This window comes from Pteronotus mesoamericanus, unplaced genomic scaffold, assembly GCF_021234165.1.
Source record: "Pteronotus mesoamericanus isolate MK-2021 breed Mesoamerican mustached bat unplaced genomic scaffold, CSHL_Meso_final scaffold_507, whole genome shotgun sequence".
Classification (NCBI taxonomy): Eukaryota; Metazoa; Chordata; class Mammalia; order Chiroptera; family Mormoopidae; genus Pteronotus; species Pteronotus mesoamericanus.
In genome coordinates, this window is record NW_026555319.1 from 8932426 (window position 1) to 8959594 (window position 27169).

General features: G+C 50.6%; 1 protein-coding gene across 1 annotated transcript in view; it reads right to left on the bottom strand.

Moving 5' to 3' along the window:
* Window positions 1-27169, bottom strand: part of KSR2 (kinase suppressor of ras 2) — a 269609-nt gene that overhangs the window by 39724 nt on the left and 202716 nt on the right. Inside the window, exons 8-13 of the mRNA XM_054594298.1 lie at window positions 17144-17209; window positions 14073-14199; window positions 7943-8111; window positions 3935-3976; window positions 3262-3334; window positions 28-76 (exon numbers count right to left, since the gene is read on the bottom strand). Coding sequence (XP_054450273.1) covers window positions 28-76; window positions 3262-3334; window positions 3935-3976; window positions 7943-8111; window positions 14073-14199; window positions 17144-17209 — 526 coding nt within the window. The remainder of the gene's footprint in view (window positions 1-27; window positions 77-3261; window positions 3335-3934; window positions 3977-7942; window positions 8112-14072; window positions 14200-17143; window positions 17210-27169) is intronic.

The following is a 27169-nucleotide window of genomic DNA, read 5'->3' on the forward strand; positions in this document are numbered from 1 at the left end:
GTGGCTTCACCGATCTCCAGGTCTCACCTCTGAGGTTGGCTCCACTTCAATTTGAAGTAATGGATTTCCTTCCAAGCTTTAAAGAAAGAAAAATAAGTGTGACTCTCAGGCGCAAAGGTGGGTCCATGTATTGAGTTTATCCTTATATGAGGAGCCCCAAAATGACAAGTTCTTGCCACCGAGCCTTTTATCTCGAATTTCACTTCAATGCTGGTGTCTAAAATAATCCATAACCCTCGCCATAAAAATAGCAGTGCACATGGACACTGTTTTGAATGAATTTTTTCTGGGCTGCTCAGGGCTCATTTTTCATTACTGCTTTGGTTTCCACTCATCTAGAGGCTTCCTTATAAATTGGCCTAAATGCCATCAGTAGAAGAATCCTCAGAGCCCCAGGTGTTCCCTAGGAAAGCATTAATCAAGTCTCTAAAGTTCACTCACATTTGGGATCTTTCAGAAGGACCCTAACGTTCATGTATTTGTTTGCTCACTCATTCATTCATTCATTCATTCGATTACAATTATGCACCAGGAACAGTGCTAAGCCCTTAGAAGGATACAGCATTGAAATCAGCCTGGCTCCTGACTTTAAGAAATATTATATTACTACTGAAGGAACTAAAGAGAGTACGTAGGTGTTGTGCAGAAAGGCTAAATGTGACAAGGGCCAAGAGCTACGTGGGAATTGAATAAACGGAGTGAGACGTAAATTCCCAGAAGAAAGGACCCCTGGGTAGATTTGGAAGTCCACCTTGTTTGGGTGGACCTTGCCGGGCCCACTGTATCGAAATGTGCGGAATGAGAATGAGGGGGAGGAAGCAAGACTGTACTGAACTGGAAGACTAAGTGGGGTGGGGGTGGGGGTGTGTGTGTGTGTGTGTGTGTGTGTGTGTGTGTGTGTGTGTGTGTGCACTCATGAGCTGTAACTGTGTTGGAAGTATGGGAACAGGCTGGGTATGGCACGGGGGCCCACTGTGTATATGTGTATGTATTAAGTATATACACCAAGGGTATTGTGAAGGCAGCAGGGGGTGGGCTCTGTGCAGGAGCCGTCCCGTGCTTGCGAGTTTGGTGTCACTGGCATGTACTGAGGATAAGAGGGGACTGTCGGAATACATGATGTGGGATGGGATGCGGGGGCACAGCGTGTGCTACAGGGTTTTTTCAGGGGTGTGTTCTAGAGCAGAGGATATATGTGTGTTTATGGGGTGGGCGGCAGCTGGGGGGAGAAAAGAACCAACGGGTATCATGCCCCCTTCCTGTTTCCCCAGCTTAGCAGATTCCCCCAACCCACCAACTCATCTTGGCAGCACCCCCCCCCCCGTCCTGACCCCCAGACCCCAGGAAGCTGCTGACCCACAGGGTCAGTCCGCTTGCTGGAAGGGCCCGTGGTGAGAGGGAGTCGGACAGACCGTAAGAACTAGGAGGAGAGAGAAGCGTCGGTCACACAGTCGTGTATGCCATCATATTAACCAATTATTTATAGCTCAGGGTGGGAAGGCAGAAGGAAGCCGCACGTGACAGCGGACAGGCTGGGGACTTGACACCCGGGAGCGGCTGGGATGGAACAATGCAGCTGGAGTCCCTCCTCACACCTCAGGACAAGCGGCCTCTCTGCTGACAGCGAGGCGTGAATACGGCAGCCGGGGCTATTAGGTTATTTCCCTTCCGTGCAGACTGCGGCCCCATCACGCCACGCACACTGAGGCAGGTTGCAGGCGGTTATTAACTCTGTTTTCGCTGGCACTCCCTGACTGTCAGTTAATAACCTGGAGTCCGTCTTGCACAAAATTGTGGAATTGGTTTACGCACAGCAAAGAAACGATCCAGAACTACATGTCAGCACAGTGTCCCCTGGCAAAGGACTGCTCCTTTGGTTCTAGGGATGTACCATGTTGGGTCTTTAACAAAGTCCGTAACAGGGGTCAGAAAGGATGGAGCAGCTAGCAGAAAAGACCAAGGAGGCAAAAATGTGACTTGGGAAACCAGTCAAACAGAAATGAGGTCCCCAGCAAGCCCCAGACTTTGGTCACAACCAAAAAAGTTAAGGAAGGTGACTTCACTTTGGCTGCATAGGCCACAGACCACCTGGAAAGAGGGTCTGTATCCTCAGGATGCTAACGATGCCATGCGCACAGTGAAATAGGGGAGACATAAGATCCGGCAATCAGGAAACGGTTAAGGGAATTATTCCCCATTGATATAATACAGGGTCTGGTTGAAGTAAGGCCTGCTTCCGTGTGGTTGGTAGGGTACGTGACTGCCTCGTATGAGATGGACAGCAATTTGAACATTCCACCTAAAATGTCATATGGTGTGCTTGGGTGTGATACTGTTGTGTTACAGAATTACATGCTTATGATTTTATAATAAAAAGGGGCGTTATTTGTGCCGGACCCTGTATTTTACAGCCATTAACAACAATGTCTATGAAAAGTCTGAAATAATATGAAAATTGTGATGTTATCACATTGACAGGTGAAAAAGTAGGGTAGAAAGTGTGTATATCGTGGATTGCAAGTATCTAAACTATGACTAGAAAGAGCTCGTATCTAAAAGTGGTATGATTATATGTGATCCTTTTCCTTTTTTTACAGAATAGTCTAAATTTTCCAAAATTAGCTTACATTATTTTTATAAGGGTATAAACCAGAGATTAGCAAATTTGTTTTGTAAAGGGCCAGGTAGTAAATATGTTACACTTTTCAGGGCATATAATCTCTGTTGAAACTACTCGACTCTGCTGTTGGGAGTCTGAAAGCCACCACAGATAGCATGTTGTAAAAAAATGAGTGTGGCAGTGTTCTAATAAAACTTTATTTATAAAAACATGTGGCAAGTTGGATTGGTCCCATATGCTGTAATTTGCTGATCCCTGGTATAAACCTAAATTATACTTTTTAACAGGCGGGCAGTGATATAGAATAACTGTCCTATTAAGCTCGGGCTGTTGCCACCAAGTTGTTTTTCTGATCACAGGGGAGTCCCTGGGTCCTAAGGAAGTGGTTCAGGCCCCGGAAATCACACGTGACAGGCAGGGCCGGCGAGACAGGCAGCGCTGACCTGCAGGGGCTGGGGCTCCCTCCCTCGGCCTGGGCTGTCACACTCTCCCTCTCTTTGCCTGACTCATTCCCATGTCCCTCGGTCCCCCTCCGTTTCTCCCCGGGCCTCCTGACTCATCAGTTCCCGGAAGAAGGAGGAACAGGGACACTGAGCGGATGAAGGGCCAGGGGGGAGGAAGGCGACCTCTGTTCCACTTACATTGGATTCGAGGTCACGGGATGCAGGATGACTTGGGGCGCCCGGGGCGGCGTCTCCAGCACTGGCACCACATCTGACGGCCAGAGGTTAGACAGTCAGAAACCAGACGAGGGGTCCACTACCACCCACAGCCTCGTTCCTGGAAGACGCTGGTAGCAAGTGACTTCTCACCAGATCGTGGGTCCCTGCGGGTGGCCAGTCCCCGCTCCCTTCCTCGACCGCTTGGAATTTGCCTGCTTAGATGCACCAGTGGCCAAAATGACATCCTGACCAAAACCCCCTACTGTTACCGAGGGGCCGCCAGAACTCCCGAGCCCCTGGTCACCTCCGAACCCTCCTTGCTCTGGATTCCCTTTGGAACGATGAGGCCACCTGGTTTCACGTCTCCAAGGGCCCAACTCAAGTCCCTCTGACCGTCTTCCCCTGCCATGTGGCTCCAGACTGCTCCTATCCTTGCTCATCTTTCCACTGCAGACTCCTCCCGCCCCCCCCAGACCGCCTCACTGGTGCCACTGCGCCCCTGGGACCCCGCACACTTTCCTTCTCCACTTCCCCGTCCAGCCACCATCCTGGGGTCAAGTGATTCTACCCCCCACCCTCTCTGAGCTCGTCCACCCCAATGCCCACCTCCGTCCAGTCCACTGAGAAGGCGCTGAGCTCACAGGACACTCACCTGGGAAGATGAACTGCTGCTTGTATTTGTAGTAGTGGGGGGCTGGCGAAAGAAAGGAAACACCCAAGTGAGTGCCGCCCAGGAGCTGTCCCTTGGGGTACCTGCTGGGCTCCCACAGCCGGGCTCTCTGCCCACCCTCAACAGTTTCCAGACTTCTGCAGACACCCCGAATTCCAAGGGGCTGAGAACAGGTGTTAAAAAGCCAGGGCTCTAAACATCCAAGCCAACCCTCTCGTTTGATGCTCCCTGAACACAGAGCACCCCCAACTTGGAGAGTCACCCTGAGCACAATCCCATTTTTGGTAAATGCATTAAGAATACACACAGAGAAAAGTCTGTAGAAACCATAATCTAAAAAGAGTGATTTTTTCCCTTTTGGCACAGTGATGACAGTGTTTTAAAAAAACAACGACAAAGAGTTTCCTGTATTTTCTAAATTCTCTGCATTGAACATTGTATTAGTTTTCTTGTTCCTGCTGAAACAAATTACCACTAACTTGATGGCTTGCAACAACACAAACTTACTGTCTCACAATTCTGGAGGTCAGAAGTCTGAAATGAGTCCTAAGGGGCTAAGGTCAAGGGGATGGCAGGGCTGGTTCTTCCTGGAGTTTCTTGCCCCTTCCCGATGTTGGAGCTGCCCGCATCTCTGAGCTCACAGCCCATCATTCCAGTTTCGCTTCCATCTGACCTTGCCTTCCCCCGCTTTGCCCTTCTTGCCTCCCTCATCTAAGGATCCTCGTGGTTGCATTTACAGTCCCCCACCAATAAGCCAGGATAATCTTTCCACTTCAAGATCCTCAGCACAGAAACAGCTGCGAAGTTCCTTTCACCATATAACGCAACATATTGACAGATGGCGGAATTAGAACGTGGCCATCTTTGGGGGACCATCGTTCGGCCCACCACAAGTCCGAGTGAATTTAGGAAAAAAACTTGTGTAAAAGAAATTTCCTCAATGTCACTGCAGATCCTCCTACAATTCATTTTACTTTCAGTCCGCCCCTTCAGAGGCCAGTTCTTCCAGACATTTCCCAGTTTTCTAATGTTACCACGGACACCAGTGGGGGGCGGGGCCTGGAGTAGGGGGCCCAAGAGGTGCCGGGGCAAGAGACAGGCCACAGAGAGCTTTATGCCCCCAAGTAAAAGCCGTGAGCAAGGATGGGCTCAGACATAAGTCTCAACTGGTGAAAATATGTCCAGAACAATGTTATTCATTCAGGGACTAGTTATAACTGGGAGCTGGCTCACCACGCATAAGCATAGTGGTTCCGAGCCCCGGGTCAAGAAGCTGATCCTTCAGGGCTGACTCTTCGCTCTTCTGCTGGCTGTTTGCAAAAGCTCAGGCAACTCCCTCCCGTGAGTACCGGGGGGATAATGAGTCTCCCCCACAGGGTGGCGTTCATCCTCACATGAGATAAGAGTGCACAGTAGGTATAGAGGAAGTATTGGCCACTATGAATAACCCAAAATCTTTCTTAGCTATTTTAATTGAGAGACAATCAGTTTCATGAGCTGGCCCTGAGGCTGGAGTTGATTTATAAACCCCCAGGATGGAAAGGAGGTCTGGGCGTCTCAGGATCCTGAGCACCTGGTCTGGTGCCTTGTACCCGTGGATGTGCAACTCATGTTTGTTGACCTAACTGACTTTTCCTTTAGCGCAGTGATTCCTAAAATTCCAGAGAGGTGACACCTCAATGGATGCATTTTTGGTCCTGGAAAACAAGGTGCCCAGAAAGGGAAGCAACTCATTCAAGGTCACAGAGCAATGCTGTGAAAGAAAACCAACTTCCATGATTTCCGGGACCTTTCTTCTATTAGGTAACCCGGTGGGGTTTTTATTTGTTTAGGGATTTTTTTGTTGTTGTTATTGTTTTTTTAATTGCATGCAGGCCATTTGTTGTCAACAAGGAGCTAAAATTAAAAAAAGAAAACTGCCCGAGGATCTCCATGGGCTTAGCTGATCTCATCCCCTTCCAGCTGGACTGGGGATTCAGTGTCTGCAAAAAAGGTTAGCTGGCGGCTACAGCTCTTTAAGGAGGAAGGCTGGGCAATGGAAGCAGGCCCTGCGCTGAGAAGGGACAGGTGCCAGGCAACAGGACACCCGGCAAATGCACGCACGCCCAGGCAATTCCGTGTGCCCGAGACAACTGTGCCTGACGGCTGAAAGCAGGCAGTAGCTGGAAGAGGAGGAAAGGCCTCGCCGTGAGCCCTGTTATTGCTGACAAGGGACACCGGCGAGGAGCGGCTCCAAGAGGCCACTGATGAACCCTGCGGCTCCTGGGGCTCCAGCATCAAGAGGACGTGAGGACTCAGAGGTTTCAGATGACCAGACGTCACAGGGACCAGGCGGTCACTTGGAAGACGCTTCCACTCTGGAGCCCCCACCACTCCCCCGCCTAAGGTCTTTCCAGAGAGCAGCCTGAGTGGTCTCCTGAAAGGAAGGGTCTAGAAGGAAGAAGGATCAAGCCATCCTCTGCCTCAACCTTTCAATGGCCTCCCATTGCGTCTTTGATAAAACTGAAATTCCCGCCATGCCCTAGAAGGCCCTGCCAGGCCTCACCTCTGCAGCTCTGTGTCACTTGGTGCCATTTCCCCTTGTTTGTGGCACTCAGGCCATCTGGACAACTTTTCAGCTCTTTCCTGTGGCAGGGCCTTTGCACATGCTCCCCTTACTCTGCCTGGACAACCCTGCCCCGTCTTCGGAACTCAGCTGCTTCCAACATTTCCGCTTAAACTTGGTTTCTTCTTGAATTTGCTCGCAACACTCACTGTCTTGCCCCTTCGCTTTCGTGTGTGTGTCTGCTCGGTTAACCCCTCCCTCTGCCCCTGAGCTACAATCTCCATGAGAACAGAGACTGTGACAGGCAGGGTGATTCCCCGCCCCCACGTCCTAACTCCTGGAAACTGCAACGACCGTGCTTTACAGGGCAAAAGGGGCTTTGCAGATGGGACCAAGTGGAGTGTCTTGAGATGCTGGATTCTCTGGGTGCGTCCTAAATGCAATCACAAGGGTCCTTAGGACAGGGAGGCGGGAGGAGCAGAGAGCCAGAAAAGGAGATGTGGTAGGGGAAGATGTGGTAAAGGTTGGGGTGACATGAGACCCCTAGCCAAGGAATGCCGGCCTCCCCTGGAAGCTGCCAGGCAAGGAAAGGGATGCTGGCCCTGGAACCTCCAGGGGAAACCAGCCCGGCCGACACTTTGATTTTCAGCCCAGTGAGAAAAATTCTGGACGTGTGCCCTCTCTAACTATAACGTAACAGATCGGTGCTGTTGTAAGCCACTGAGCTGTGGTAGTCTGTCAGAGCAGCAACAGGGAACTCACACAGGGCATGTGCGCCTTGTGCACCACTCAGTACACAGTAGCTTGTACAGTACATGGTACACAGTAGATGCACAATTAATGTGTGAAGGAAATAAATGGATGAATGTGGTCAGAGGACCAGAAAACGGCTTCAAGAGAAAAAAACGGCAGCCCCAGGCAGTGAATGAACGCAGGTGAGAACGAGTGAGCTAGAAGGATCCTTGGGGTCCTGTCACCCACCTTTTAGAGGTGAGAAAGCTGAAGTCAGAGGCCACATGGCAGGGGCATGACAGAAGGCTGAAGCCCTCTAGAGCTCCAGCTCACTCCACCCTGACGTCTGGGGTAAGACTCGGCTCGGGCACGTGGCCCCTGAGCTCCTGGGCACGGATCCTCCTGCCGGTTTCAACAGCCTGAGCTCCTAAACAACTGCCGGCCCCAGGGCAGAGGGCCCACCTGTGCCTTAGACTTCGGCTTGAGACACTGGCTTGCTGCCCACTAGCAGATAGTGCCTCTTCTAGGAGCCTCGGTTTTCTAATCTGTTAAATGGGGCTGATATACTTACCTCGTGGCTACTCTAAAGACCAATTGCCAGTTGGCGATTGTCCTGCACATGCCTTCAACCCCTTGGCTTCAAGTGTGGGCAGGCTCCAGAATGATGCCGGCACAAACCCAACAACCCCTCGACCCCCCAAGTACAGAGGTACCTGGCAGGTTGAAGTTCTTCTGCTGCCTCGTGCACTGCGGGGAAGGGTGGAGGGGAGAAGGCGGCGTGGCACTGGGCGGGAGGGGCGGTGCTGGCGAGGAGGGCGTGGAGGACGTCGTGGACGAGGGATTGCTGCTCGAGTCTGGCTGGTAAGGGACAGGGATGTGGTCCTGCGGAAAAGAAAACAATGACAGGGCAGGGGACAGGCAGGAAAGCAGAGACACAGCAGTGAGAGGGAGCTGAGCAGGAAGAGACCCGGCCCAGCACCCTCCGTCCCCAGATTCTGCCGAAGTCCGCCTGCTTCGTCATCTCCACCAGGCTGCACCCAGCTCTGGAAGGAACAGTTTCTGGAGTCAAATTCCTGTCCACTGTCTGGACCCCAGAATGGAAGGTTACCACATCATGCAAGCCACATAGGTGACAGCCACGCTCCCCGTGCCTCTTTGATTTTTGGAGAGTGCCACGCTGAGGTGCCCAGAGTGCTCTTCCCGTCCTAACACCTCTCCTCCGGAGTGTTTATTAAAGAATCAACAGCCTGACAGCTCAAGAGGGAGCGTGAAAGAAGCCTTCTGCGTCCTCGCTCGCATCTCAGCTGGAGCCGGCACTGCTTCTCCCGGCCCTGAACCTGCTCTAAAGCACATGAAGGAAGGACCCACGTGTGCACCCTCAGAAGGGCCCAGGTGGGTGCGGTCAGGGGTCATGTAGTGGGTTAAATAGTGTCCCCCAAAGAGACTATCCACCTGGAACCCCAGAGTATGACCTTATTTTTTTTTAAAGGTCTCTGCAGATGCAATGAATGCAAGGATCTTGGGATGAGATCATCTTAGGATAGAGCGGGCCCTAAATCCAATGTCAAGTGTCCTTGTAAGAAACAATAAAGGAGAAACACACACAGATGAAAAGACCACGTGAACATGGAGGTAGAGGTGGGACTGATGCTTCTGCAAGCCAAGGACTGCCGGAGCCACCGGAGGCATGGAATAGATTCTTCCTCAGGATCTCCAGTAGGGCCAGACCTGCCAACACCTAGATTTCAGGCTTCTGACCTTCAGAACTGTGAGCAAATAAATGTCTGTCATTTCAGCTACCCAGTCTGTGGTCATTTATTATGGCAGCTCCAGGAAACGAATATAAGCAGAATCTGGAGTAGCCACAGGCCAGGCACAGTGTCGTCCTTCAATAAATGTGTGTGAGACGAAGGAAAAAAAGATAGAAACAAATGAAAGGAGAAGAGTTGGAGGGGTGGAGAGGAGAGAGGTGGGGAGGAAGAAGATGCCCCCATTCCTACTAGGCTGGGTCTTACTCTCTTGGAATCTGCAGAACTTAGCACAGAAACAAAAACTAAGAGGTGGCTGATAAATGTTACATGAATGAATGAATGAATGAATGAATGATGGAATAAGGAAGTAAAGGAGAGGAGAGGAAAGAGAGATGAAGGGAAGGTAGAGAAGGCGGAATGGCCTTTATGGAGAAAGGAATGCTCTCTACTTCCTTGAGGGCAGGAACCATGTCATGCTCATCTGGGTAGCCCGGGGCTGATGTGAACGAACAGAGTCATCAGAAGTGAGCGCGATAGACGGTGCCCGCTTCCGCTGGCAGAATTACTAGGATAGGAGGGGAAATTCCTTCGTCAGCGCAGACCCAGACCCGGGTCCCTTGGGACTGGCAGTGGAGGTCGTGTTCCCTCGGAGGGCAGCTCAAACTACCACGTCCTGCAGAGAAGGGCGATGGTGTGGTCCCTCTTGCTGAGCACAGCAGAGACGTGGACACAGCCTTCAGAGAGGATCAGGCCCAAGCCCTTCATTCTACAGAGGGGGACACAGACTCAGAGAAGGCGAGTACTTGCTGGAGTCATACGGAGAGTTCGTGGCCCAGGTCCCAACCTCTAACCCCAGATGCAGAAATGCAAGGTTGTGGCCACTAATAAGAAACTCACGTTTTACTCTGGGACTCAAAGAGAAACACATTCATCTCCCCAGTCCCCGCTTCACCCACATGTGCAGTGATTTAGACACAGTGCTGATACTAAGTGCCTCTCCCACAGGTTTGCCCTAAGGAAACTGTCCCCACCTCCAACGCAATTGGCTTTAGTGAATGGACAGTCCTAAACAGCTGTGCTTGTTTTGTGACCTCCAGAGCCTGCTCCCACCACAGGACCACAGGTCAGGACATAAGGGCAACTGGCCCGTGCCTTATGATATGGAACAAAAACAGGAGCTGGGCCAATAGGAAGAATAGCAGAAAGCATTAGGAACAAAGGCGAAGTGGAGATGAAATTCAAAGAGAACAGAGGAGCCCCAACAGGCGAAAAACCAAATAAGCTGAGGCTGTGAGGAGTAGGAACCACATGGCTGCAGATGCAAGGACAGGAGAAAAGACGGGCGTCATGGGTGGGGAGGCTGGCCACCAGCAAAGACCGGAGCAGGCCCCACAAACGGCAGCCGAATCTCAGTCCTAATCAGGACCGGGACAATGATCCAAGGTCTGGCTGCAGGTCTAAGGGGCTGGTCTGATGCAACTGCCCTATGTGTTTAGTTTCATGAGGGCCAGCCCCTGAAATGTGGCTTCTCATTCTCGTATTGCTTCCTGGCTCCTTACGACAGAAAACTCGTTTTGCTGAGCTAGCCTAGGTGGGTCTCTGGTGCTTACAATCAACTGAAAAGACCGAGCCAGCACGAAGTCACTTCACATAGCTCGTTGCAGCAGGCAGATCCTCAGCCTCGGGCGCCACTGCAGATGGAGTTTTTGATGCCTGATGCGGAAGCACAAGTGTTGTAGACTGGCCTCCCAAGGAGCTGGCAGATGCTGCTGCTGCTGTTGCTTTTCCATCCTCCTCCATCCCCCTCTTCCTCCATCTCCTTGGTCCCCCTCCTCCCCCATCGCCCCCTCCTCCGGCTTCCTCTTCCTCTTCCTTCTTTCTTCCCTTTCCTCCTACTTCCTCTTCATTCTTCTGTCTCTTCTTTCTTCCTCCTATTTGTCCTTCTGATCTACTTCACCTCCACCTCCCTCTTCCCCTTTCTCTTCCTCCTCCATCCTCTTTCTTCTTCCTCATCCTCCTTCTGTTCCTCTTCCTCATTCTCTGTCTTCTTCATCATCAAGGTCTTTCTGTGCCCTGAGTATCCAGTGTTGGACTAAATTCTTCACACAGATGACTGTATCCTATCCTCTGCACAGTCCCAATAGTCGTATCCCCTATGATACTTCTCATTTTACAGAGGGAAAAACCAAGGCAAAGAGACCTTGCTCTGGTCATGAAGTAAGTGAAGGAACTGAGTATCAAGCCTTTTGACTCAAAAACGCACACTCTAACCATTATGCTGGGTGAAAAAGCTGGACTTCTGTGAACCTGGTCTGATGGAGCTAGACAGGAGAGGAAACAGACAGCAACGAAAAGGAAATCTTCAGACCAAATTGGCTCGGAAATCTATTGCACTAACCACATCATTGCCTGACAAAAAGAATCTGCGTGAGGCCAGTGAGAAGAGAAAGAAAGGAAAAACAACACTGCCCTATGATAGATCCCGTCCACTTTCACGTCAAAGCCACTTTCTAAATAGAGGTTAATTTATTTCTCTTATCAAATTCTTCTGCTGGCAGACAAGCGGAACAATGTCACAGTCACTGATCTCTCTGACCCGTGTTCCTGTCCCGTCTGACACCAAGAGGCTATTGTGCCTATAAAGCTAGACAGAGAGATTTTGAGATGGTTCTGAGCTTCTCATCCTCAAGACGTCACTAAAGAAAGGATGGGTTATAGTCACACACAGTTACTTCCCCAGGAGCCTCACCATGCAAGCCCCCTCATCCCTTTTAGAGATGGGGGTCCCCTCTCCCAGAGACCTACATCTTTTGCAAGTAACAAAGGAAAAATGGGCCCTGCCTGAAATTTTGATTGGAAGCCCCACGATTTAAGCTGGTGATAATAGCTAGAATTTCCTGGACACTTATCAAATGTCAAGGAACAGCACTAAGTTCTTTTAATGTTACTTCACTCATCCCCCTAACAACTCTCTGCAGTTGGTGCTTTTATTACCCGCTACAGACATTTTAAACATGGCCACAAATTTCTTGGACTCTTCCTATCAGCAGGATGGGATCTACATCTCCTCCCCTTGAATCCAAGTAAGCTGTGACTGCTTCTATCAGTAGGGTACAACAGAACTGTTGCTGCCAACCCTTGGCTAGTGCAAGCCAAAACAAACAATGCATGGACTTCTACTGGCAGGTTATAAAAGCCCATGCAGCTTCCACCTTGTTTGCTGAAACAGTCGCTCTTTAAACCCTGAGTTGCCATGTAAAAAGCCTAACTATGCTGAGGCAGCCATATTGTGAGGAAGTCAAGTCACAAGGCAAGTCCACAGGTAGGTGCTCCTGCTGAGGTACTACAAAGTCCCTCATCCCAGCCCAGGCACCAGATTTGGGATTGAAGGAGCCTCTAGGTCAGAGATTGGCAAACTCTTCCTTGAAATGACCAGACAGTAAATGTGTTAGGCTTTGTGAGCCCTGTGGTCTCTGTTGGAACTACTCAATTCTGTCTTTGCAGCATGAAAATGGCCATAGACAATAAGAGTATGACTTGTTCCAGTACAACTTTATTCACAAAAACAGGTCATGTGGTAAACTGGATTTGGCCTATAAGCCATAGTTGCCAACCCCTGTTCTAGGTAATTCCAGCTCCCTGCTGTGTAAGTTTTCCCAGTTGAGTCCCTAGATATTATAAAGCAGAGGCAAACAATCCTCACTGTACTGCTTCTTAATCCCTACCCCACAGACTCCCTGAGCATAATTAAAGGGTTGTGGTCATATACCGCTAAGTTTGAGGTGGTTTGTTTGTACAGAAGTGTCCAACTGGAACGTACCCATTTTAAAAACAGAAAAACTGAGGCTCTGAGAGATTCAGTTATGGCCCAGAGTCTTATAGCTGGTAAGTAGAGGAAGCCAAGGCTGGATGCTAGGTTTGCCTGATTTTAGAGGCCAAGCTCTCAGATGCCCAGGTGAGGCCTCAAGGATCCAGATGGCAAATGACTGAGATCTAGTAGTAGAAATGGTAGGTGACAGCGGGAAGGCAAAAGGACATATGGGCTTTGGTGGGGAGGCACAGAAAGGGAGGTCGGAGATGGAGGAGGGACCAAATTATGCACCGCCTTGAGGCTGCAGTAAGGAGCTTGCTGTGTTTTCTACATGCACTAGAAAGCCACTGGATGGTATTTAAGCAGAGGTGACACGATTTAAATGACATTCATGAAGAATCATTCCGGCTGTTGTGTGGTGAATAGATTGGGGAGGGGGCCATGGCCTTTCCAGCCTTATGCAGGGATGTGAGACTGTGCCTTGCCAGTGAGAAGTCATGATGCTCACCTGGGTCCTGAACACAGCTTGGTGACCTGCCATGCACCTGCGTTGATTCATGCTTTATTCATCTTCAGAACCGTGCGTGAAGGTATCACGGGGCATGAGAAATCACCTGCTGGCATGTAGGACTTTCACCCCTTACAGTGGGGCTGGAAGCGTCCCTGGGATAGCTTTGGTGCAGTCTGACCAACGGCCCAAACAAAGGGTGTGGAAATCACACTGGAAATGTCCAGCCACATTGGAAAGCAGCAGCACAGAGAGGCCCACAGCTGGGGATCAGCTGGACGTCCAACGAAGTGGCTATGGCCCAGGGCTCAGAGCCCCCACACATGCCCGTCCGCCCAGTCTCCAGCAGGAGCTCAGAGATAGATCCCCATTCCTCAGTGGTTTGATTCAACAGATGTGTCAGAAAGCCCAGAACCATCTGCAAAGCTAATCCCGGCAGATGGCAAAACATCTCACAGAGCGAAGAGTGCAGGGTCTGGACCACTAAGAAACCTGTCTCAGGCTCTCCTGCTATCCCTCCTCAACACACTCATTCATCCTCATTTCCACGAGCCTGCTCCCTAAATCAGACAGGTTCCTGGCACACTCGCCCACCACTGATGGCCGGATGCTTCCCGAGCTTGACTCAACACCAACCGCAGAGTGAGGCAAGCCCAGGTGGGCTGGGAGGTGAGGGCAGCGCTCCCAGATCAGTCCACAAGTCCTGCTCCAGAACCTTCCTCCCTCCCGCGGCGGCGGCCCCAGCATGCCCAGCCAGCAGGACCCAGCCTCACCTTGTTGATCTTGTTGGTTTTGGGGAGCGTCTGACTGATGTGCAGGTCCGAATACCGGGGTGGCTTTCGCAGAGGGTTGTTGATGTCACATGGGACCGACTCTGTCCGGACTAACCTTGCTGGGTCCGTAGGGTCAAAAACAGCAATTTGGGAGTTTAAGTATCACGTTGGCTTTAGACCATTATTTCAGGACGACAGAGTTCAGATCCCACCTCGAAGGCCCACCCCTCAGGCTGGAAGGAAATTCACTAAAAATGACAGTTGTCATGTCACCATAGTGACATTGGGAGTCCTCCAGGGATTTTTTTTTTTTTTTGTATTGTCACTATGACTTGACCATGACAAATTATATAGTAAAACTGAAACTATCCGTTTGTGTGTTTTCAGTACCATAACTGTTTCACATAGGTGCTCATTTTATAATGGAACCTCCTTTGAAACACGAGCATCGCTGATTTCTCTGGGTCTGTAACCAGCAGACAAGCTCACTGTGGCTGCCTACCCCTGCCCTGTCTAACCTTCGTGGTAGCATCATCTTTCATTACTTGTGGGGTTTCTCGGGTTTGGGCAACCTGTCGCACAAATGATCAAAACACATTTGTCCTAATCAAGGCCGCTGTGGGTCCCTGAAGCAAAGGCTCAGCTTTCCTGGCCACCCTTTCTGCATCATCCTCAAGCCACACAGAGATCTGGGCACACAGCTGACACTAAATAAATACCTACTGATCCAAACCACATCATCCAAGCCCCTCTCCCTGTTACCCTTGTTATTTCTACTATTTATAGGGACCATGGGAAGGGACAAACACGAGAAGCTCAAATTCAAATTTGATGGCTGGTAGTGCTTCTTATCAGGTTTTTGTTGTTGCTGTTTTTTGTGGGGGTTTTTTTTGTTTTTTGTTTTTGTTTTTGTTTTTTTTTTGAGCAAGGGAGAGTGAGGGTGTCAGTGGAAAAGTTAAAGCTTTGGACTGACCCAAGGATTTAATTTCTCTGCTTAGCCTGAGCTGCCATCACCATAGAAACCAACTGTGTTTCCAACTTCCTACTAACGATGGGGAGGGGGCAGCAAAAATCTGGCCAACTTCTGGAAAGTTCTGTTTGCTGTGCACATACAAAGAGGCCATGGCTGCGAAGGTGGGTGGGAGGGAGCCCTTCTTCAGATGTCAGCCTCTAACAGTGGGTCGCCCTCCAGCAGGCTGGTCTGGTCTCCACATGGGAGGCCGGTGCCCACAGAGCCCCTATGGACAGGAACTTGGAAGGAGGCGATTTCCCCAACAAAGCTGACCCGCAACAGTGGTTCAAGAACAAGCACATTTGGGTTTAAAATAGCCTGAGTGTGTACAGTTTTTCAAGGAACAGACGGTTCTTAATTGAGGATGTGAGGTGGGACAGGACCTCACTTCAGATGGTTTTCCCTTCACTTGCAATTTCCTCTCCTCGTGGAGCTAAGCAAAGCTAAGATCATCGAAAACCAATGGCCCATTGGCTTTGGAAGACATCTCAGCACTTTCGACAGCCATTTGCCTCCTTCTTTAGCTTCCCCTTGGGTTCATTCTAGGACGGGGCACTTTCCCTAAGCAGGCACTGACCAAGGCCAGCGGGCTGGCAGGGGATGAGGAGGAACTCACATCTCTGGTTAGCAAGCTGCTACGCCCCAGGTTGGAGGCTTAGCTTCATCCAACCTATAGATGGGGGTGGCGGGGAGGAGGCCAGCAAGAATTTTAAAACTTTTCACAAGTTGCTAACATTTTAAAATAAGCATATGGCACATAAAGCTAGCCTTGGCTTTTCTCTGAAACATGAGAAATCTCACAGCATAGGGTCCACAGCTGCCGGCGTGGCTATCCTGCCTAGCTGGCGCCGGGGCTCTCTCTCCGCATCTCAGCCCTATCTGGCCAGCTGCTCTCACTGAGGGTCCTTGCTGGGCCCTGGAAGCCATCTGAGATCTGAGCCATCAGCTCCTACTCTAGAGCAGCACTTCTCCACCTCAATGTGCACAGGAATTGGCTGCAGATCTCGCTGAAATGCAGATTCTGATTCAGTAGGTCAGGGATGCGGCACCAAGCTCCCGGGTGATTCTGGTGTTGCTGGTCCTTGGACCACACTGCAAATAGCAAGGGTGTGACCCAGCAATGTCCAATAGAACATTCAGAGGTGATGAAAGGGTCTGTTACCTGTACTATGCAATATGGTAGCCACGGGTGTCTACTGAGCCCTTGAGATGTGGCTGGTCTGGCCAAGTAATTCAATTTCTATTTTCATTTCAGTTTAATTAATCTAAATTTAAATAGACGTGGCTAGTAGCTACTGTACTCAACAGCAGAGACCTAGCGAGTCCCCCCTGGGTGAACTGCAGTGTGGATTACGGAGTCTGGGGTAACACTCCACAGGACATGAATCAGGGACAACTGTCTTGAGAGCTGGATTACAAGATTTCTTAAGGAGGTACCGAGCCTTTGACAGGCAGAAGAAAGTCCTTCTTTCTAGTCTTTCCTTCTATCTAAATTGGTCTTGCTTTTGTACAGTAGGTAGTTGGTAGTGACTCTCTCGAAAAGTAGCTGTTACCTCCCTGCCTGGACTGTTTGGCCCAGACATTCCCAGGGCCCCAGGGGACAGAATACAGATGGCCCAAACCAAAAGGTCCAAGCCAGACCTCTCCCCCCACCCACTTCTGCAGGGTCAATCGATTGAGTCTGAAGAACACATACTAGAGAGACACTTAGCCAGCACTCTTTCTAGTGGGAAGGAAAAGCAATGGGATTGAGGGAAAGAGGAGAGTAGAAAGTAGGAGAGGAGGCAAAAAAGAGAGAAAAAGATTTAGGGAGGAGGAAATGAATCTGGGAGCTAGAGTATCAGAGAGACTAGTTACAGGGGCAAGAAATAGGGAGAGCAGAGGTGAGGGGTGGGTTGAGGAGATAGATGTCAAGAAGAAGGGTGTCAGAGGAAAAGAAACAAGATAGGCAAGCATCAGGGGGTTAGGAGGTCTCCAGAATCAGCCTGGATGGGACAGCTGGCTCAGACGGCCCCCATCCCACCCCCAATCTAGGACAACAAGTGTTAAATACTTACCTCCTCGGTGGATGATAAGGAGATGGCAGGGTGGGGCTTCTTTGGTGCATTTGTTGTGGCACTTTAACCTGCAAGAAAGAGAAGGAAGGAAGGATGCATGATGGATGGATAAATGGATGCATGGATGGGTTGATACATGGATGATGGACGGACGGACTATTGTTTGCATGATGGATAGATGGGTGGGTGGATGCATGGATGATGGGTAGGTGGATGGATGTATAGAGGATGGATGGATGGATGGATGGATGGATGATGGAGGATGGATGAATGGATGGACAAAAAGATGAACAGATGGATGGATGAATGGATGAGTGGGTGGGTGTATAGAGCAAAAGAAGAGTAGACTTTCTGAATACTTTTGAAAATCCAATATGGAGCCACTGTCAGTCAATGACAATCATGTCAAGTGCTATAACCTGTGCAGCATCAAAACCCTGATGTAAAGCTCTGCTGAATATGAAACTAGATTTTCATTCATTCATTCATTCATTCAACAAATACTTCACTGGGCCTACCATGTCCCAGGTCCTGGGACATGCAGTGGATAGGCATATGCAGCCACTATGTGTACAGGGGAGGGGACAATAAACAGATAAACAACTATCAGGTAATTGTAGGTGTGCTAAGATCACACACAAAAATAATATAGGAAAACAGGATGGAGAGTGGGAGAAGAAAGGCTTCCAACAGGTGCAAACGTTTGGGGGCAAGATCGAGCCTGCTCGGTTCAGGGGTTAAAAGTTAAAGGTCGATGAGGCCGAAGTGAAGAAAACAAAAGTAATGAAATCATGAGGCAGGGGAAGTGATATGAGCACCTGGTGGCCCCGGTAAGGAGTCTGTACTGGATTCTATAGCCTGAGAAGCCACTGGAGGCTTGGACAACTGTGACTTGGTCAGAGGGACATTCCGGAGACCCTGAGTTGGGACACTGCTGATACCACATGAAAATCGCAACAAGAAGTTTCTGCACTCTGTTCACTTGAAATAGGTGGACTCTACCCTAGAAATGTCCCGAAAGAAACTGTTCCTTTCTGCTACCCCCAGGAGTCTTCTCCAACAAGCCCAGCTGGAAGGTGGCATGCAGATGTGAAGAAGCCCATCCGCTATCAAGGCCACCCCATGAAGCAGGGGCAATGTAACATACCCTTTGGGCCATATATGAATCTGCATGTGACATTCAAGACCACCAGTGACCTCGACCCATTTCCTGTCCCCCAGCCCCCACCCCCGCATTTTCCCGTGTTGCTTTTTCTCGCAGTGATGGAAAGCTTCCTTCGCCTCTGCCAGAAGGTTGGGAGGTGTAGTCTCACAGCTTCAGGGGCAGTGCCAGGCGTGGGAGCACAACCCGGCTCATGCAGAACACCCGAGAGCGCCGCCGCCAAGGCCCGGACAGCTCACCCTTGCACCGAGGTTCAGATGTCAGGGACCAGCGCCCGCACACCAGGATCTGCTCCTTGAACCAGCAGGGTTAGCTCAGTGCTGACAACGCACAGACCCTGGAGGGTGCAGGCACGGGGACTGACTGAGGCCAGACTGCTGCACGATGCAGACACCATGTCCCACTTTCAAAGAATCATTTTTCCAGTGGGAAATGTGCATGAGTCCACCCAAATTAGACATTTCCCTTCAGTGCCCATGAAGAAAGAGCTACTAACATACGATTTATCAGTAGACCACCTGCCTCTGAATCAGAGCCCCAGGGCTCACCCTCCGAGGTTGATTCAGGAACCGAACGTGCATTTCTAATAAGTGTGTTCCAGAGCTGGAGAACAGCCGATGAGAGGGACGCGCTCTCCTTCGCAGATGAGAGATGTCAGTGAGCCTGAATCTTACAGAATATAGCGCTTCGCCTTCCCCACCCAAAAGCGTGGGGCATGAAGTCAGGATAGCATACAGAAAAAATCTGGGTTCAAAACCCAACACCGCTACTTCCTGGCTGTGACAACTTGGGCCAGTGACTGACCGGCTCTGAGCCTCAGTTTCCTTATCTGTGAAGCAGGGACAATGACAGCATCTGCCTCACAGGGCTGCAGTGAGGACTAACGATACGACACAAGGAAGGTGCCTGGGACAAATACTTGACATAGCAGCTACTGTCTTTTTTACTACAGTCCTGGTCATTATTGTCACTAGTTTGTGCAGCAAGACCCTAAGACCGCCCGGGGGAAGACCTTCTCTGGCCACGCGTGGGCTGGTGGGAATGCCGGAAGCCCGCAAACCACCCCGGTGGAAGTTGGGTGATGAATGCCCGTCTTCCCTCTCTCTTGCGTGGGACAACTCAGAGTGTGTCAGGGGCCCATAGCTGGCCTGCGAGGCACCCGGGCCGCCTGCCTTCCCTCCCTGCCTCACTCCCCACTGGTGGGGCCTGGGCTCTTCCCTCCAATAACCCTACTGCCTGCCCTTGAACCCATCTCAAGGTCCATGACGGGAGGCCAGCTGAGACAGGGTGCTTATAATAGGAGGTTCTCAACGCTCATGTGGCCTGTCCCACAGCCCTCGCAACAAACCGGGCCCGCTGCTCACTGTCCCCGGTGCGTCTCTTTAGCCCACGGTGCTTAATGAATTTGGTCCACAAGGAGGCAAAGGGGGAGCGGGGGAGCCACAGCTGACGACCCAGACAAACATCGGCACCAGACGCGGCCCGAGGAGCGCCGTGATATAGGCGGCAGCTCTGGGCAGCTACCAGGCACAGGGGAAGTCTGCATGTGGTTCCGAAGGGGTGAGAAACTTGGGCTTCGGAATCAAGCCGACCTGAGCTTGAATCACGGTTCTACCCTTCTCAGGCCAAGGGGACATCTGTCTACCTTGCTGGGGCCCAGGCTCCTCATCGAATTGGTGACAAAGATCACATGAGAAAATGCCCAGTCAGTACCCACAGAGGCAGCCAGGTCCAGCCTGGAAACTTGGAAAGAATTTATTTAAAACTTTCACTGAAAATGGTTCTTTCTTTCTTTTTTTAAACTTTCAAGGCTAATAGGATAAGCTTCAGTTATCAAGAAAAGTTGCTTATGCAGAACATCTCATTCCCCAAAGGAGCTGCTGGCTAAATGAGACATTGTCTCCGTCTGAAAATTAAATATGTGAATTCATCTGGAGGGCACGATCCGGGTCTTCCTCATCGTGGCAGCTCCCTTTCTCGTGCCTGGCTGGTGGGTGCATACCATGCTGAGTAAATATCAGAGAGATGGCGGAGAGAGGGGGAAAGAAGAAAAAGGAAGGCCCGGTAGATGGAAAAACCTGTCAAACACGACTGACAGGGGAGCATTAAGGGTCTCTATCAAAAGCTGTTTTTGAAAAATGATGTCTGTTTCTTATAAATCGCATCCCTTGAAGTTTTCGAAGTGCCATTAAGTCCCTCTGTGCGTTCCCGTCTGCTTGCCCTCTCCTCTCCCCACCCCAAAGTGGCATTCTCCCTTATTGCTTTTTCTTGCAGTGACTGAAAGCTCTCCTTTCCCTCTGGGCATGAAGAGGGGAGGAAAGAAAGGTAAGCAAGGGGTGGTGTTTTTATTCTGAGAGTCAGGGGAAACCCAATGAAGGTTTTAAAGTGGGAGGGCAAAGGCTGGATAAGCATTTTGGAAAGACCGCTCTGGCAGCGGGACATTTACCATCAGAGGCACAGCTTTCCCGCTCTGTCTCTCCTCCTCCCGGCCTCGGTTTCCCTTTCCCAGGTCCCTGCAGGAAGTGCTCTTTAAGACTTCTTGCCAAATCAGTAAACCAGAGCACCACTCTCTTCGCCTTGGGGCGTGTTTCATCAGATAGCCCAACCCAGCAGTTTTGTCTCCCCTGTGGTCTCCTATTTGAGCCAAATGCTTCTAGAAACGTCTCCATATGTCCTCAGTGAAGGATATCAAAACACCCCTTTCCTCTATGCTGACAACTCAGTGGGGCTGAATTCTTTGGCCGACAACACGTACAAAGAAAAACCCAGTCACAAACGAGGAAGGTGCTGGGGAGTACAAAATATATAAATCAGACCGCAGGCTCCAGAGGCATAAAGAGAAATAATCAGGAAACCCCCAGCACTGTGTTCTCCCTAGGAGGATACGGACACTGGAGGTTTATTAGCTATTGGAGGTGCCCCTCCGACCTGCCTCACCCCCAACTTCCCCTAGGCTCCCAGGGCCTGGAGGTGTCTACCAGGACACAAAGACCCATTTGTCCTTTCTCCATTCCAGAAAGGCTGATGGGAGAGGGTGGCAGCGGAAAGAGGGGTGAGAGAAAGACGAGTAGCTCTGGTCAAGGGACAGGTTGAGGGCCGAGTCTCACACTCTGTTTTGGTTATTTTGTTCAAGGATAAGTAGAATGGGGGGCTGGCATTTGTTGCCGCCCTACTGTGTGGCCGGCCCTTTGCTCATGTTAAGTGGTTAGAAGTCCAGGATCTTGAATCAGAGGGACTGTAAGTTTGGGGAGCAAACCCGCCCACCATGAGAACCTGGGTCCGCTACGTACTCCTGAAGGTCTCTGTTTCCTCATCTATAAAATGGGGATAATCAGAGATCCTACCTCCTACGGTTGTTGCAAGGATTAAAGATCACACCTACAGTGTTTGGCAAAATGTGTGGCACTCAGTCGGTCCTTATGTATGACATCATCACCATCACCATCATCACCATCAGCATCGCATTGAACCCCACCACAGCCCCTCCCGGTGAAGTTATAATTGCCCCTCACACACAACTGCAATCAGACCCACATTTTTGCTTTTAACAGATAAAAACGCATATAAGGGACCATTAATTCCCATTATGATTACTACAAAAACTGAACTGTTTCTATTAATGGAAAAGTAAGTTCAGGCTTCAAGCTGGAGATCTCTGAAATGCATGCTCCTAATTATATCCTGCCAATATCCTGCCTGTTGTACAAATTCCTGAAGCTTCCGGGAAACTTTGCAGCAGCTGCAACATCAGGCGTTCATCATTCCCCCAGTGTTTCAAGGGCTGGGGAAATTATGCGCCCGGTGGCTCAAACCAACCATGGCTTATTTCACACTTCTATGCCCTCATCGCAGATAAAACATTGTATTTGATGCAAGAACACAGGCTAGGGGGACACAGGGCACGAAGGGGGGCAAAGAGCACATGAAATCCAAGCAAAAAGATCCATTAACAGAGCAAAACGGAATAAAGGAATACATGGCTCATTTACACAAAACTTAGTGAGGTGACCGCTTACATGAAGAGAAAGAAACGCAAGCATGTCCAGCCAGGCTACTGCAGGCAGAAGGAAAGGGGACGTGGATAAAGTGCATTAAAACACCACTGAAATAAACGAAAATCCTACGCTGGTCAACTCAGGCTTCTCAACACCACTCTCTACCTTTCTAGGAAATGCTCATGGGTCTCACCCGTCAGAAGTGGGAGGAGACCTTACCTGGAACACGTGAAATGTTTCCACTGGCACAGACCTGCCTTGGGCCAACCTGGGTCACCCGGGACATGGGGCCTATAGTGCTCAGCCCCAGAAAGTGCTAGATAAGCCAAGCTGTTTGATGGCTCTTCATAACAGCACCTAAAACTCAACAACGCATACCCCAGTCCCAGGGGGCGGGGACGAGTGATGTATTGCACAAACCTGTGCTGGCCCACCGAGGGCGATTTTGCCGCCCTCCTCCCCTATGCCAGGAACGTCTGGCAATGTCTGGAGGCATTTCTGGTTGTTGCAGCTGAGGGTAGAGTCAGGGGGCTACGGGCATGTAGTGGGTGAAGGCCATCAATTCCTCGGAACACCCTGCGATGCACAGGAGAGCCCCAAACAAAGAAATAACCGGCCCCAAATGTCAACAGTGTCAGATGAGAAACACTGGCATAAACCCTTTGCTAAGAGGAATGAGTTTCCTCCCCGCTCCCAGGCCCTGCGTGGTATAAACGGGTGCAAACAAGCCCTTCTGCGTCCTGATCTCAGTCTTTGCCCGCGTTGTTTCCTTAGCTAGGAATGCCCTTAGTCCCGCTGCCCCTGGCCAGCTCCACACTTCCCTGGCGACTTCCCAGTCCCGGGGAGACAGCCTCCCCAATGTGCACAGGGTGTCCCCCACCCCGCGGCAACCCTGGCACCTCCCCGTGTGACAGTGAAGTGGATCCTTGAACACTATGGGTTTGAACTGTGCAGGTCCACTTATACACAGATTTTTTCAATAAATACGTACAGTACTATAAATGTATTTTCTCTTCTTTACAATTCTCTTAACATTTTCTTTTCTCTAGATTACTTCATTGTAAGAATACAACATGTAATACATATACAAAATATGTGGTATTCAACTGTTCATGTTATTGGTAAGGCTTCTGGTCAACAGCAGGCTATGAGTAGTCAAGCTTTTGGAGAGTCAACGGTTATATTCAGATTTTCCACTGTGCCAGGGTGGGCGTCACTAACCCCCACATTGCTCAAGGGTCAGCTGTTATTACCTACCCTGTTTATCCTTCCCTCTGGATCAACATTCTTTACTCACACTTTAGTGCAAAAAATGCAGAGTTCTAGGCCCTGTCCCTGGAGTCTGGGCCAGGAAGGCTGGGTGGTGCTCAGAAGCGACCCTTGAAGCTTCCACCATGATCCGGGACTTCCCACCTGGCTTGATCATAGCTGCAGGGGGCAGAGCGCACCTTGAGAACTGGTGGTGACTGTGGGCAAGTAAGTGGAGGGCAGCCCCCTTGTCTTCCTCCCCCGTGTCCCCAAGTGGCAGCATGGACTCTCCCGCATGGCAGACGCTCAGCCGGGGCTGCTGACCTAACCAGAGTAACCTGAACCGAGGTGCAGCCTACAAATGGAGGCCACGGGGTGGCTACGCACGCAGAGGAGGCAGTTAAAATGCTACTTCTCCATCGGTGGTTTCCAAAGACACCCCCTCCCTTCCGCACCTCAGCCGGTTCAGAGAAAAAGCACCTGGGTCCCAGCTCTTGTTTCCTTGAGTACCAGCGGCCAAATCCCCGACGCGCACTTTCCCGCAAGAAATGCAGGCAGGGTGGAAAGGGTGCGGGCCACCAGCCCCCAGCCCTGCACAAACCTGCAGAAGGGCCCCGAGAGGGAAGAAAGAGGCAGATAACCCACGACTGAGGGCTGGGAAACCCATCAGCATCTTCCTGCAAAAGCACACTTCAGCCAGCTGAGTCCACGGCTATCAGACAACACTCGGATTGTGCGGACAGCCGTCCACTCAGAGCGGAACTCCATTCCGCACTCATGAACCTATTAGATGAAAACGCCTCAATTTAGATAACTGCAAATTGCTTTCTGAGTATAATTTCCTATTAGTTCATTAATCTCTCTATTCAGAACGCCAGCGAGACAAGCTGATGATAATTCCAGAGGAAGTGGGCCTGAAACCAAAGCAGGAGCAAAGGGGATTAGACATTCAGAAGTATCCTCGCTTCCTGGGGGGTGGGGGAGGCTCCAAAATTAATTCATAAAGTCAGTAACTATATTCACTTTTGTTTATTAAGGTCATATAATGGGCCAACTACTAGGCCAAGCATTTTACCTTATTTCTCTTACTGATTTTTAAAAATAATCTAGTGAGATAATATGCAATTAATAGACATTATCTACTAATTAGACGTTATCTAAGTAATATCTGATTATTTTCCTCTTTCTACAGAGGAGGAAACTGAGGCCCAGGAGCGGCTACATACCAGGTAGTGGCAGAGTCAGGATTCACCTACAGGGGTGTGTCTGACCTTCAGCCTGGGTTCCTCGTCATTCCTTATCTTTTTGATCATCATAGCACAAATATTTACTGGGAGGATTTAATGCAGAGACAAGGATGAATGAGACTCGCATCTACAAGGGCTATAACCACAAAAGAGCCTGAAAAATAATCAGTAAAGAGTGACCACATACTGTAAGAAAAAAAAATCTCACACAAAATAAAGTGATTTTGTCAAACTATTATGTTTACATAGAGTAGTTGTTCTTGAATGTGGTCTCAGACAACCTGGGCATTTGTTAGACATCGCAATTCTTGGGACCCGCCCCCGAACTGCTGCATCGGAAGCTCTGGGGCTGAGCCCAGGAACCTGTGCCTTAGCAAACCCCCAGAGGCATGTAAGGGGCTCACGTCTGAGGCCCATTATCCAGAGAAGAAGAGGAGCTTTGTGAGGGAATTGGGAGACCCCTTGGAGCGGGGCTTCTCAAACGTTAACATGCAGAAGAACCACCAGGACGATCCTAACGTTGAGACTCAAGCATCCGGTCTGGGGCGAGGCCTGGAACTCTGCATTTCTAACCAGGTGAGGCTGATGCGGCTGGTCCAGGGACCAGACATGGAGCAGCAAGGGTCTGATCCAATCCCCGTCTCCCAGGGAGTTCCTGGTACTAACAGAACCAGGGTTGCAGTAGATTTCAAACAAAAACCGCAACTTGTTGCCCTCAGGGCAGGTTCCAATCCAAGTCTCTGGCCGATACCTCAGGGAAGCAGCCAAGGACCTGCACCACAAACACTGCTTTGCCTGAGCTCTCATTCAGGCACAAGACCTTCCCTGAGCACTTGAGTTAAAATTGCAGCCCCTTCCCCGGTCCTTCCTGCTTCCCTTTTCCACTTTGTTCTTCTCCTCAGGACTTAAGTATCATCTGAACAGAAGACCTATTTGAATAATTTACATTCTCCCCTGTCTGTGTCCATCCTCCCACCCTGCCAGCTTGTAAACTCCGCAAGGGCAGAGATTTTGTCTGTTTTATCCACTGTTGCTTGCCCTGCGCCTGGGACAGGGCCTGGAGCATAGTAGGTGCTCAATAAACACTAGGTGAGCAAAAGAACAAATAGTTCTGCCCATTTTTCCTAAGAAGCTGCCTCTCCAGTCTTGGAGCCACCTCTCTGAAATTCCATTGTCGCTGTTCCTTAGGCACGCACTTTGGCTTCACTGAAATTCCTTTCTCTACAGCTGCGTCTTCCCCAAACTCCTTGACAATGGGGTCTGTGCCTGTGTTCTGTCCCTCATCCAAACCATCTATCTGCCTGTGTATCCAAAATTTTTCAACCTTTGAAAACAAATATAAATGACCATCTATCCCCTCTGTTCTTCATGCAAAAGCCACGGGATCTTATTCATAGAAGAATAGGTTCACATTTCATCTGGTGACACTCGCGCTGCAGGCTCATTGTTACACCCCGGCGATAGCTCTACGCCCTGTTGTGGGCACAATGTCGAAACTCCCGAAGCACGCTGGAGCTCTGCCGCAGTGACAGGCTCTGCTTCCACCTCCGTGGCAGTTATTCCAAGGGCTGAGCAAATTGGAGTCAACGGCACAGTCCGAGCCTTGCTTTCTGCTGCTTTCACACCAGGAGCCACTTGTTTTTGCACAAGGTAGAGCAAGGAGGGAAGTTCTGTGATAAAACATTGCCACCTGGGGGCAGGGGCATTTCATTGACCCCTCCCAGCAGTCCTACGGCAGGGCTCACATCACGCCCACGTTACAGGTGAGGACGCTGAGCTCCCAGGTGACCAGTGTCCTGCTCAAGCTCATACAGGAAGTTCAGCAAGGCAGCTGGGACTCGAACTCGGTTTCGGCTGCTTCGCAAGTCTGGGCTCCTTGCAGCCAGCCCCCTCCTCCAGGTCCCTACACCCGCCAGCCCTTCCCCAAGCCCTTGCCAGGGTCTGAGCCTTTGCTCATTCCTTCTAGAACAGAGAGCAGAAGCAAAGGCACAGGGTTCTGCATCTAGCGCTGAGAATTAAACCGGTTTCAGAAGCGGTCAGCCTTGCTGACTCTGGCTGTGTCCCTGTCACCTAATTACCTGACTTCAAAGCCTCTGCTCTGCAGGTGTGAGGCTGGGACAGCTGCCGTTTCCCCCACAGAACACGGTGTGACTACACACGGATGAGACAGGCCCTGCACTGGGGGGAAACTGTTCAGCCTCCCAGTGGGACCGGGGGCCTGGCCTCGCGCCTCTCAGAGTCAGGAAGACCAGGGGCTGCCGTCCTGGGGCTCACCCGTGAGCCTGGGCCTCTGGAGGACCCAGGTGGGGATGCGGGCCTCCGCGCCCCAGTGCTGGGGAGTGGCCGCCTCGTGCGTCCTCCCTTGTACCCAAGGAG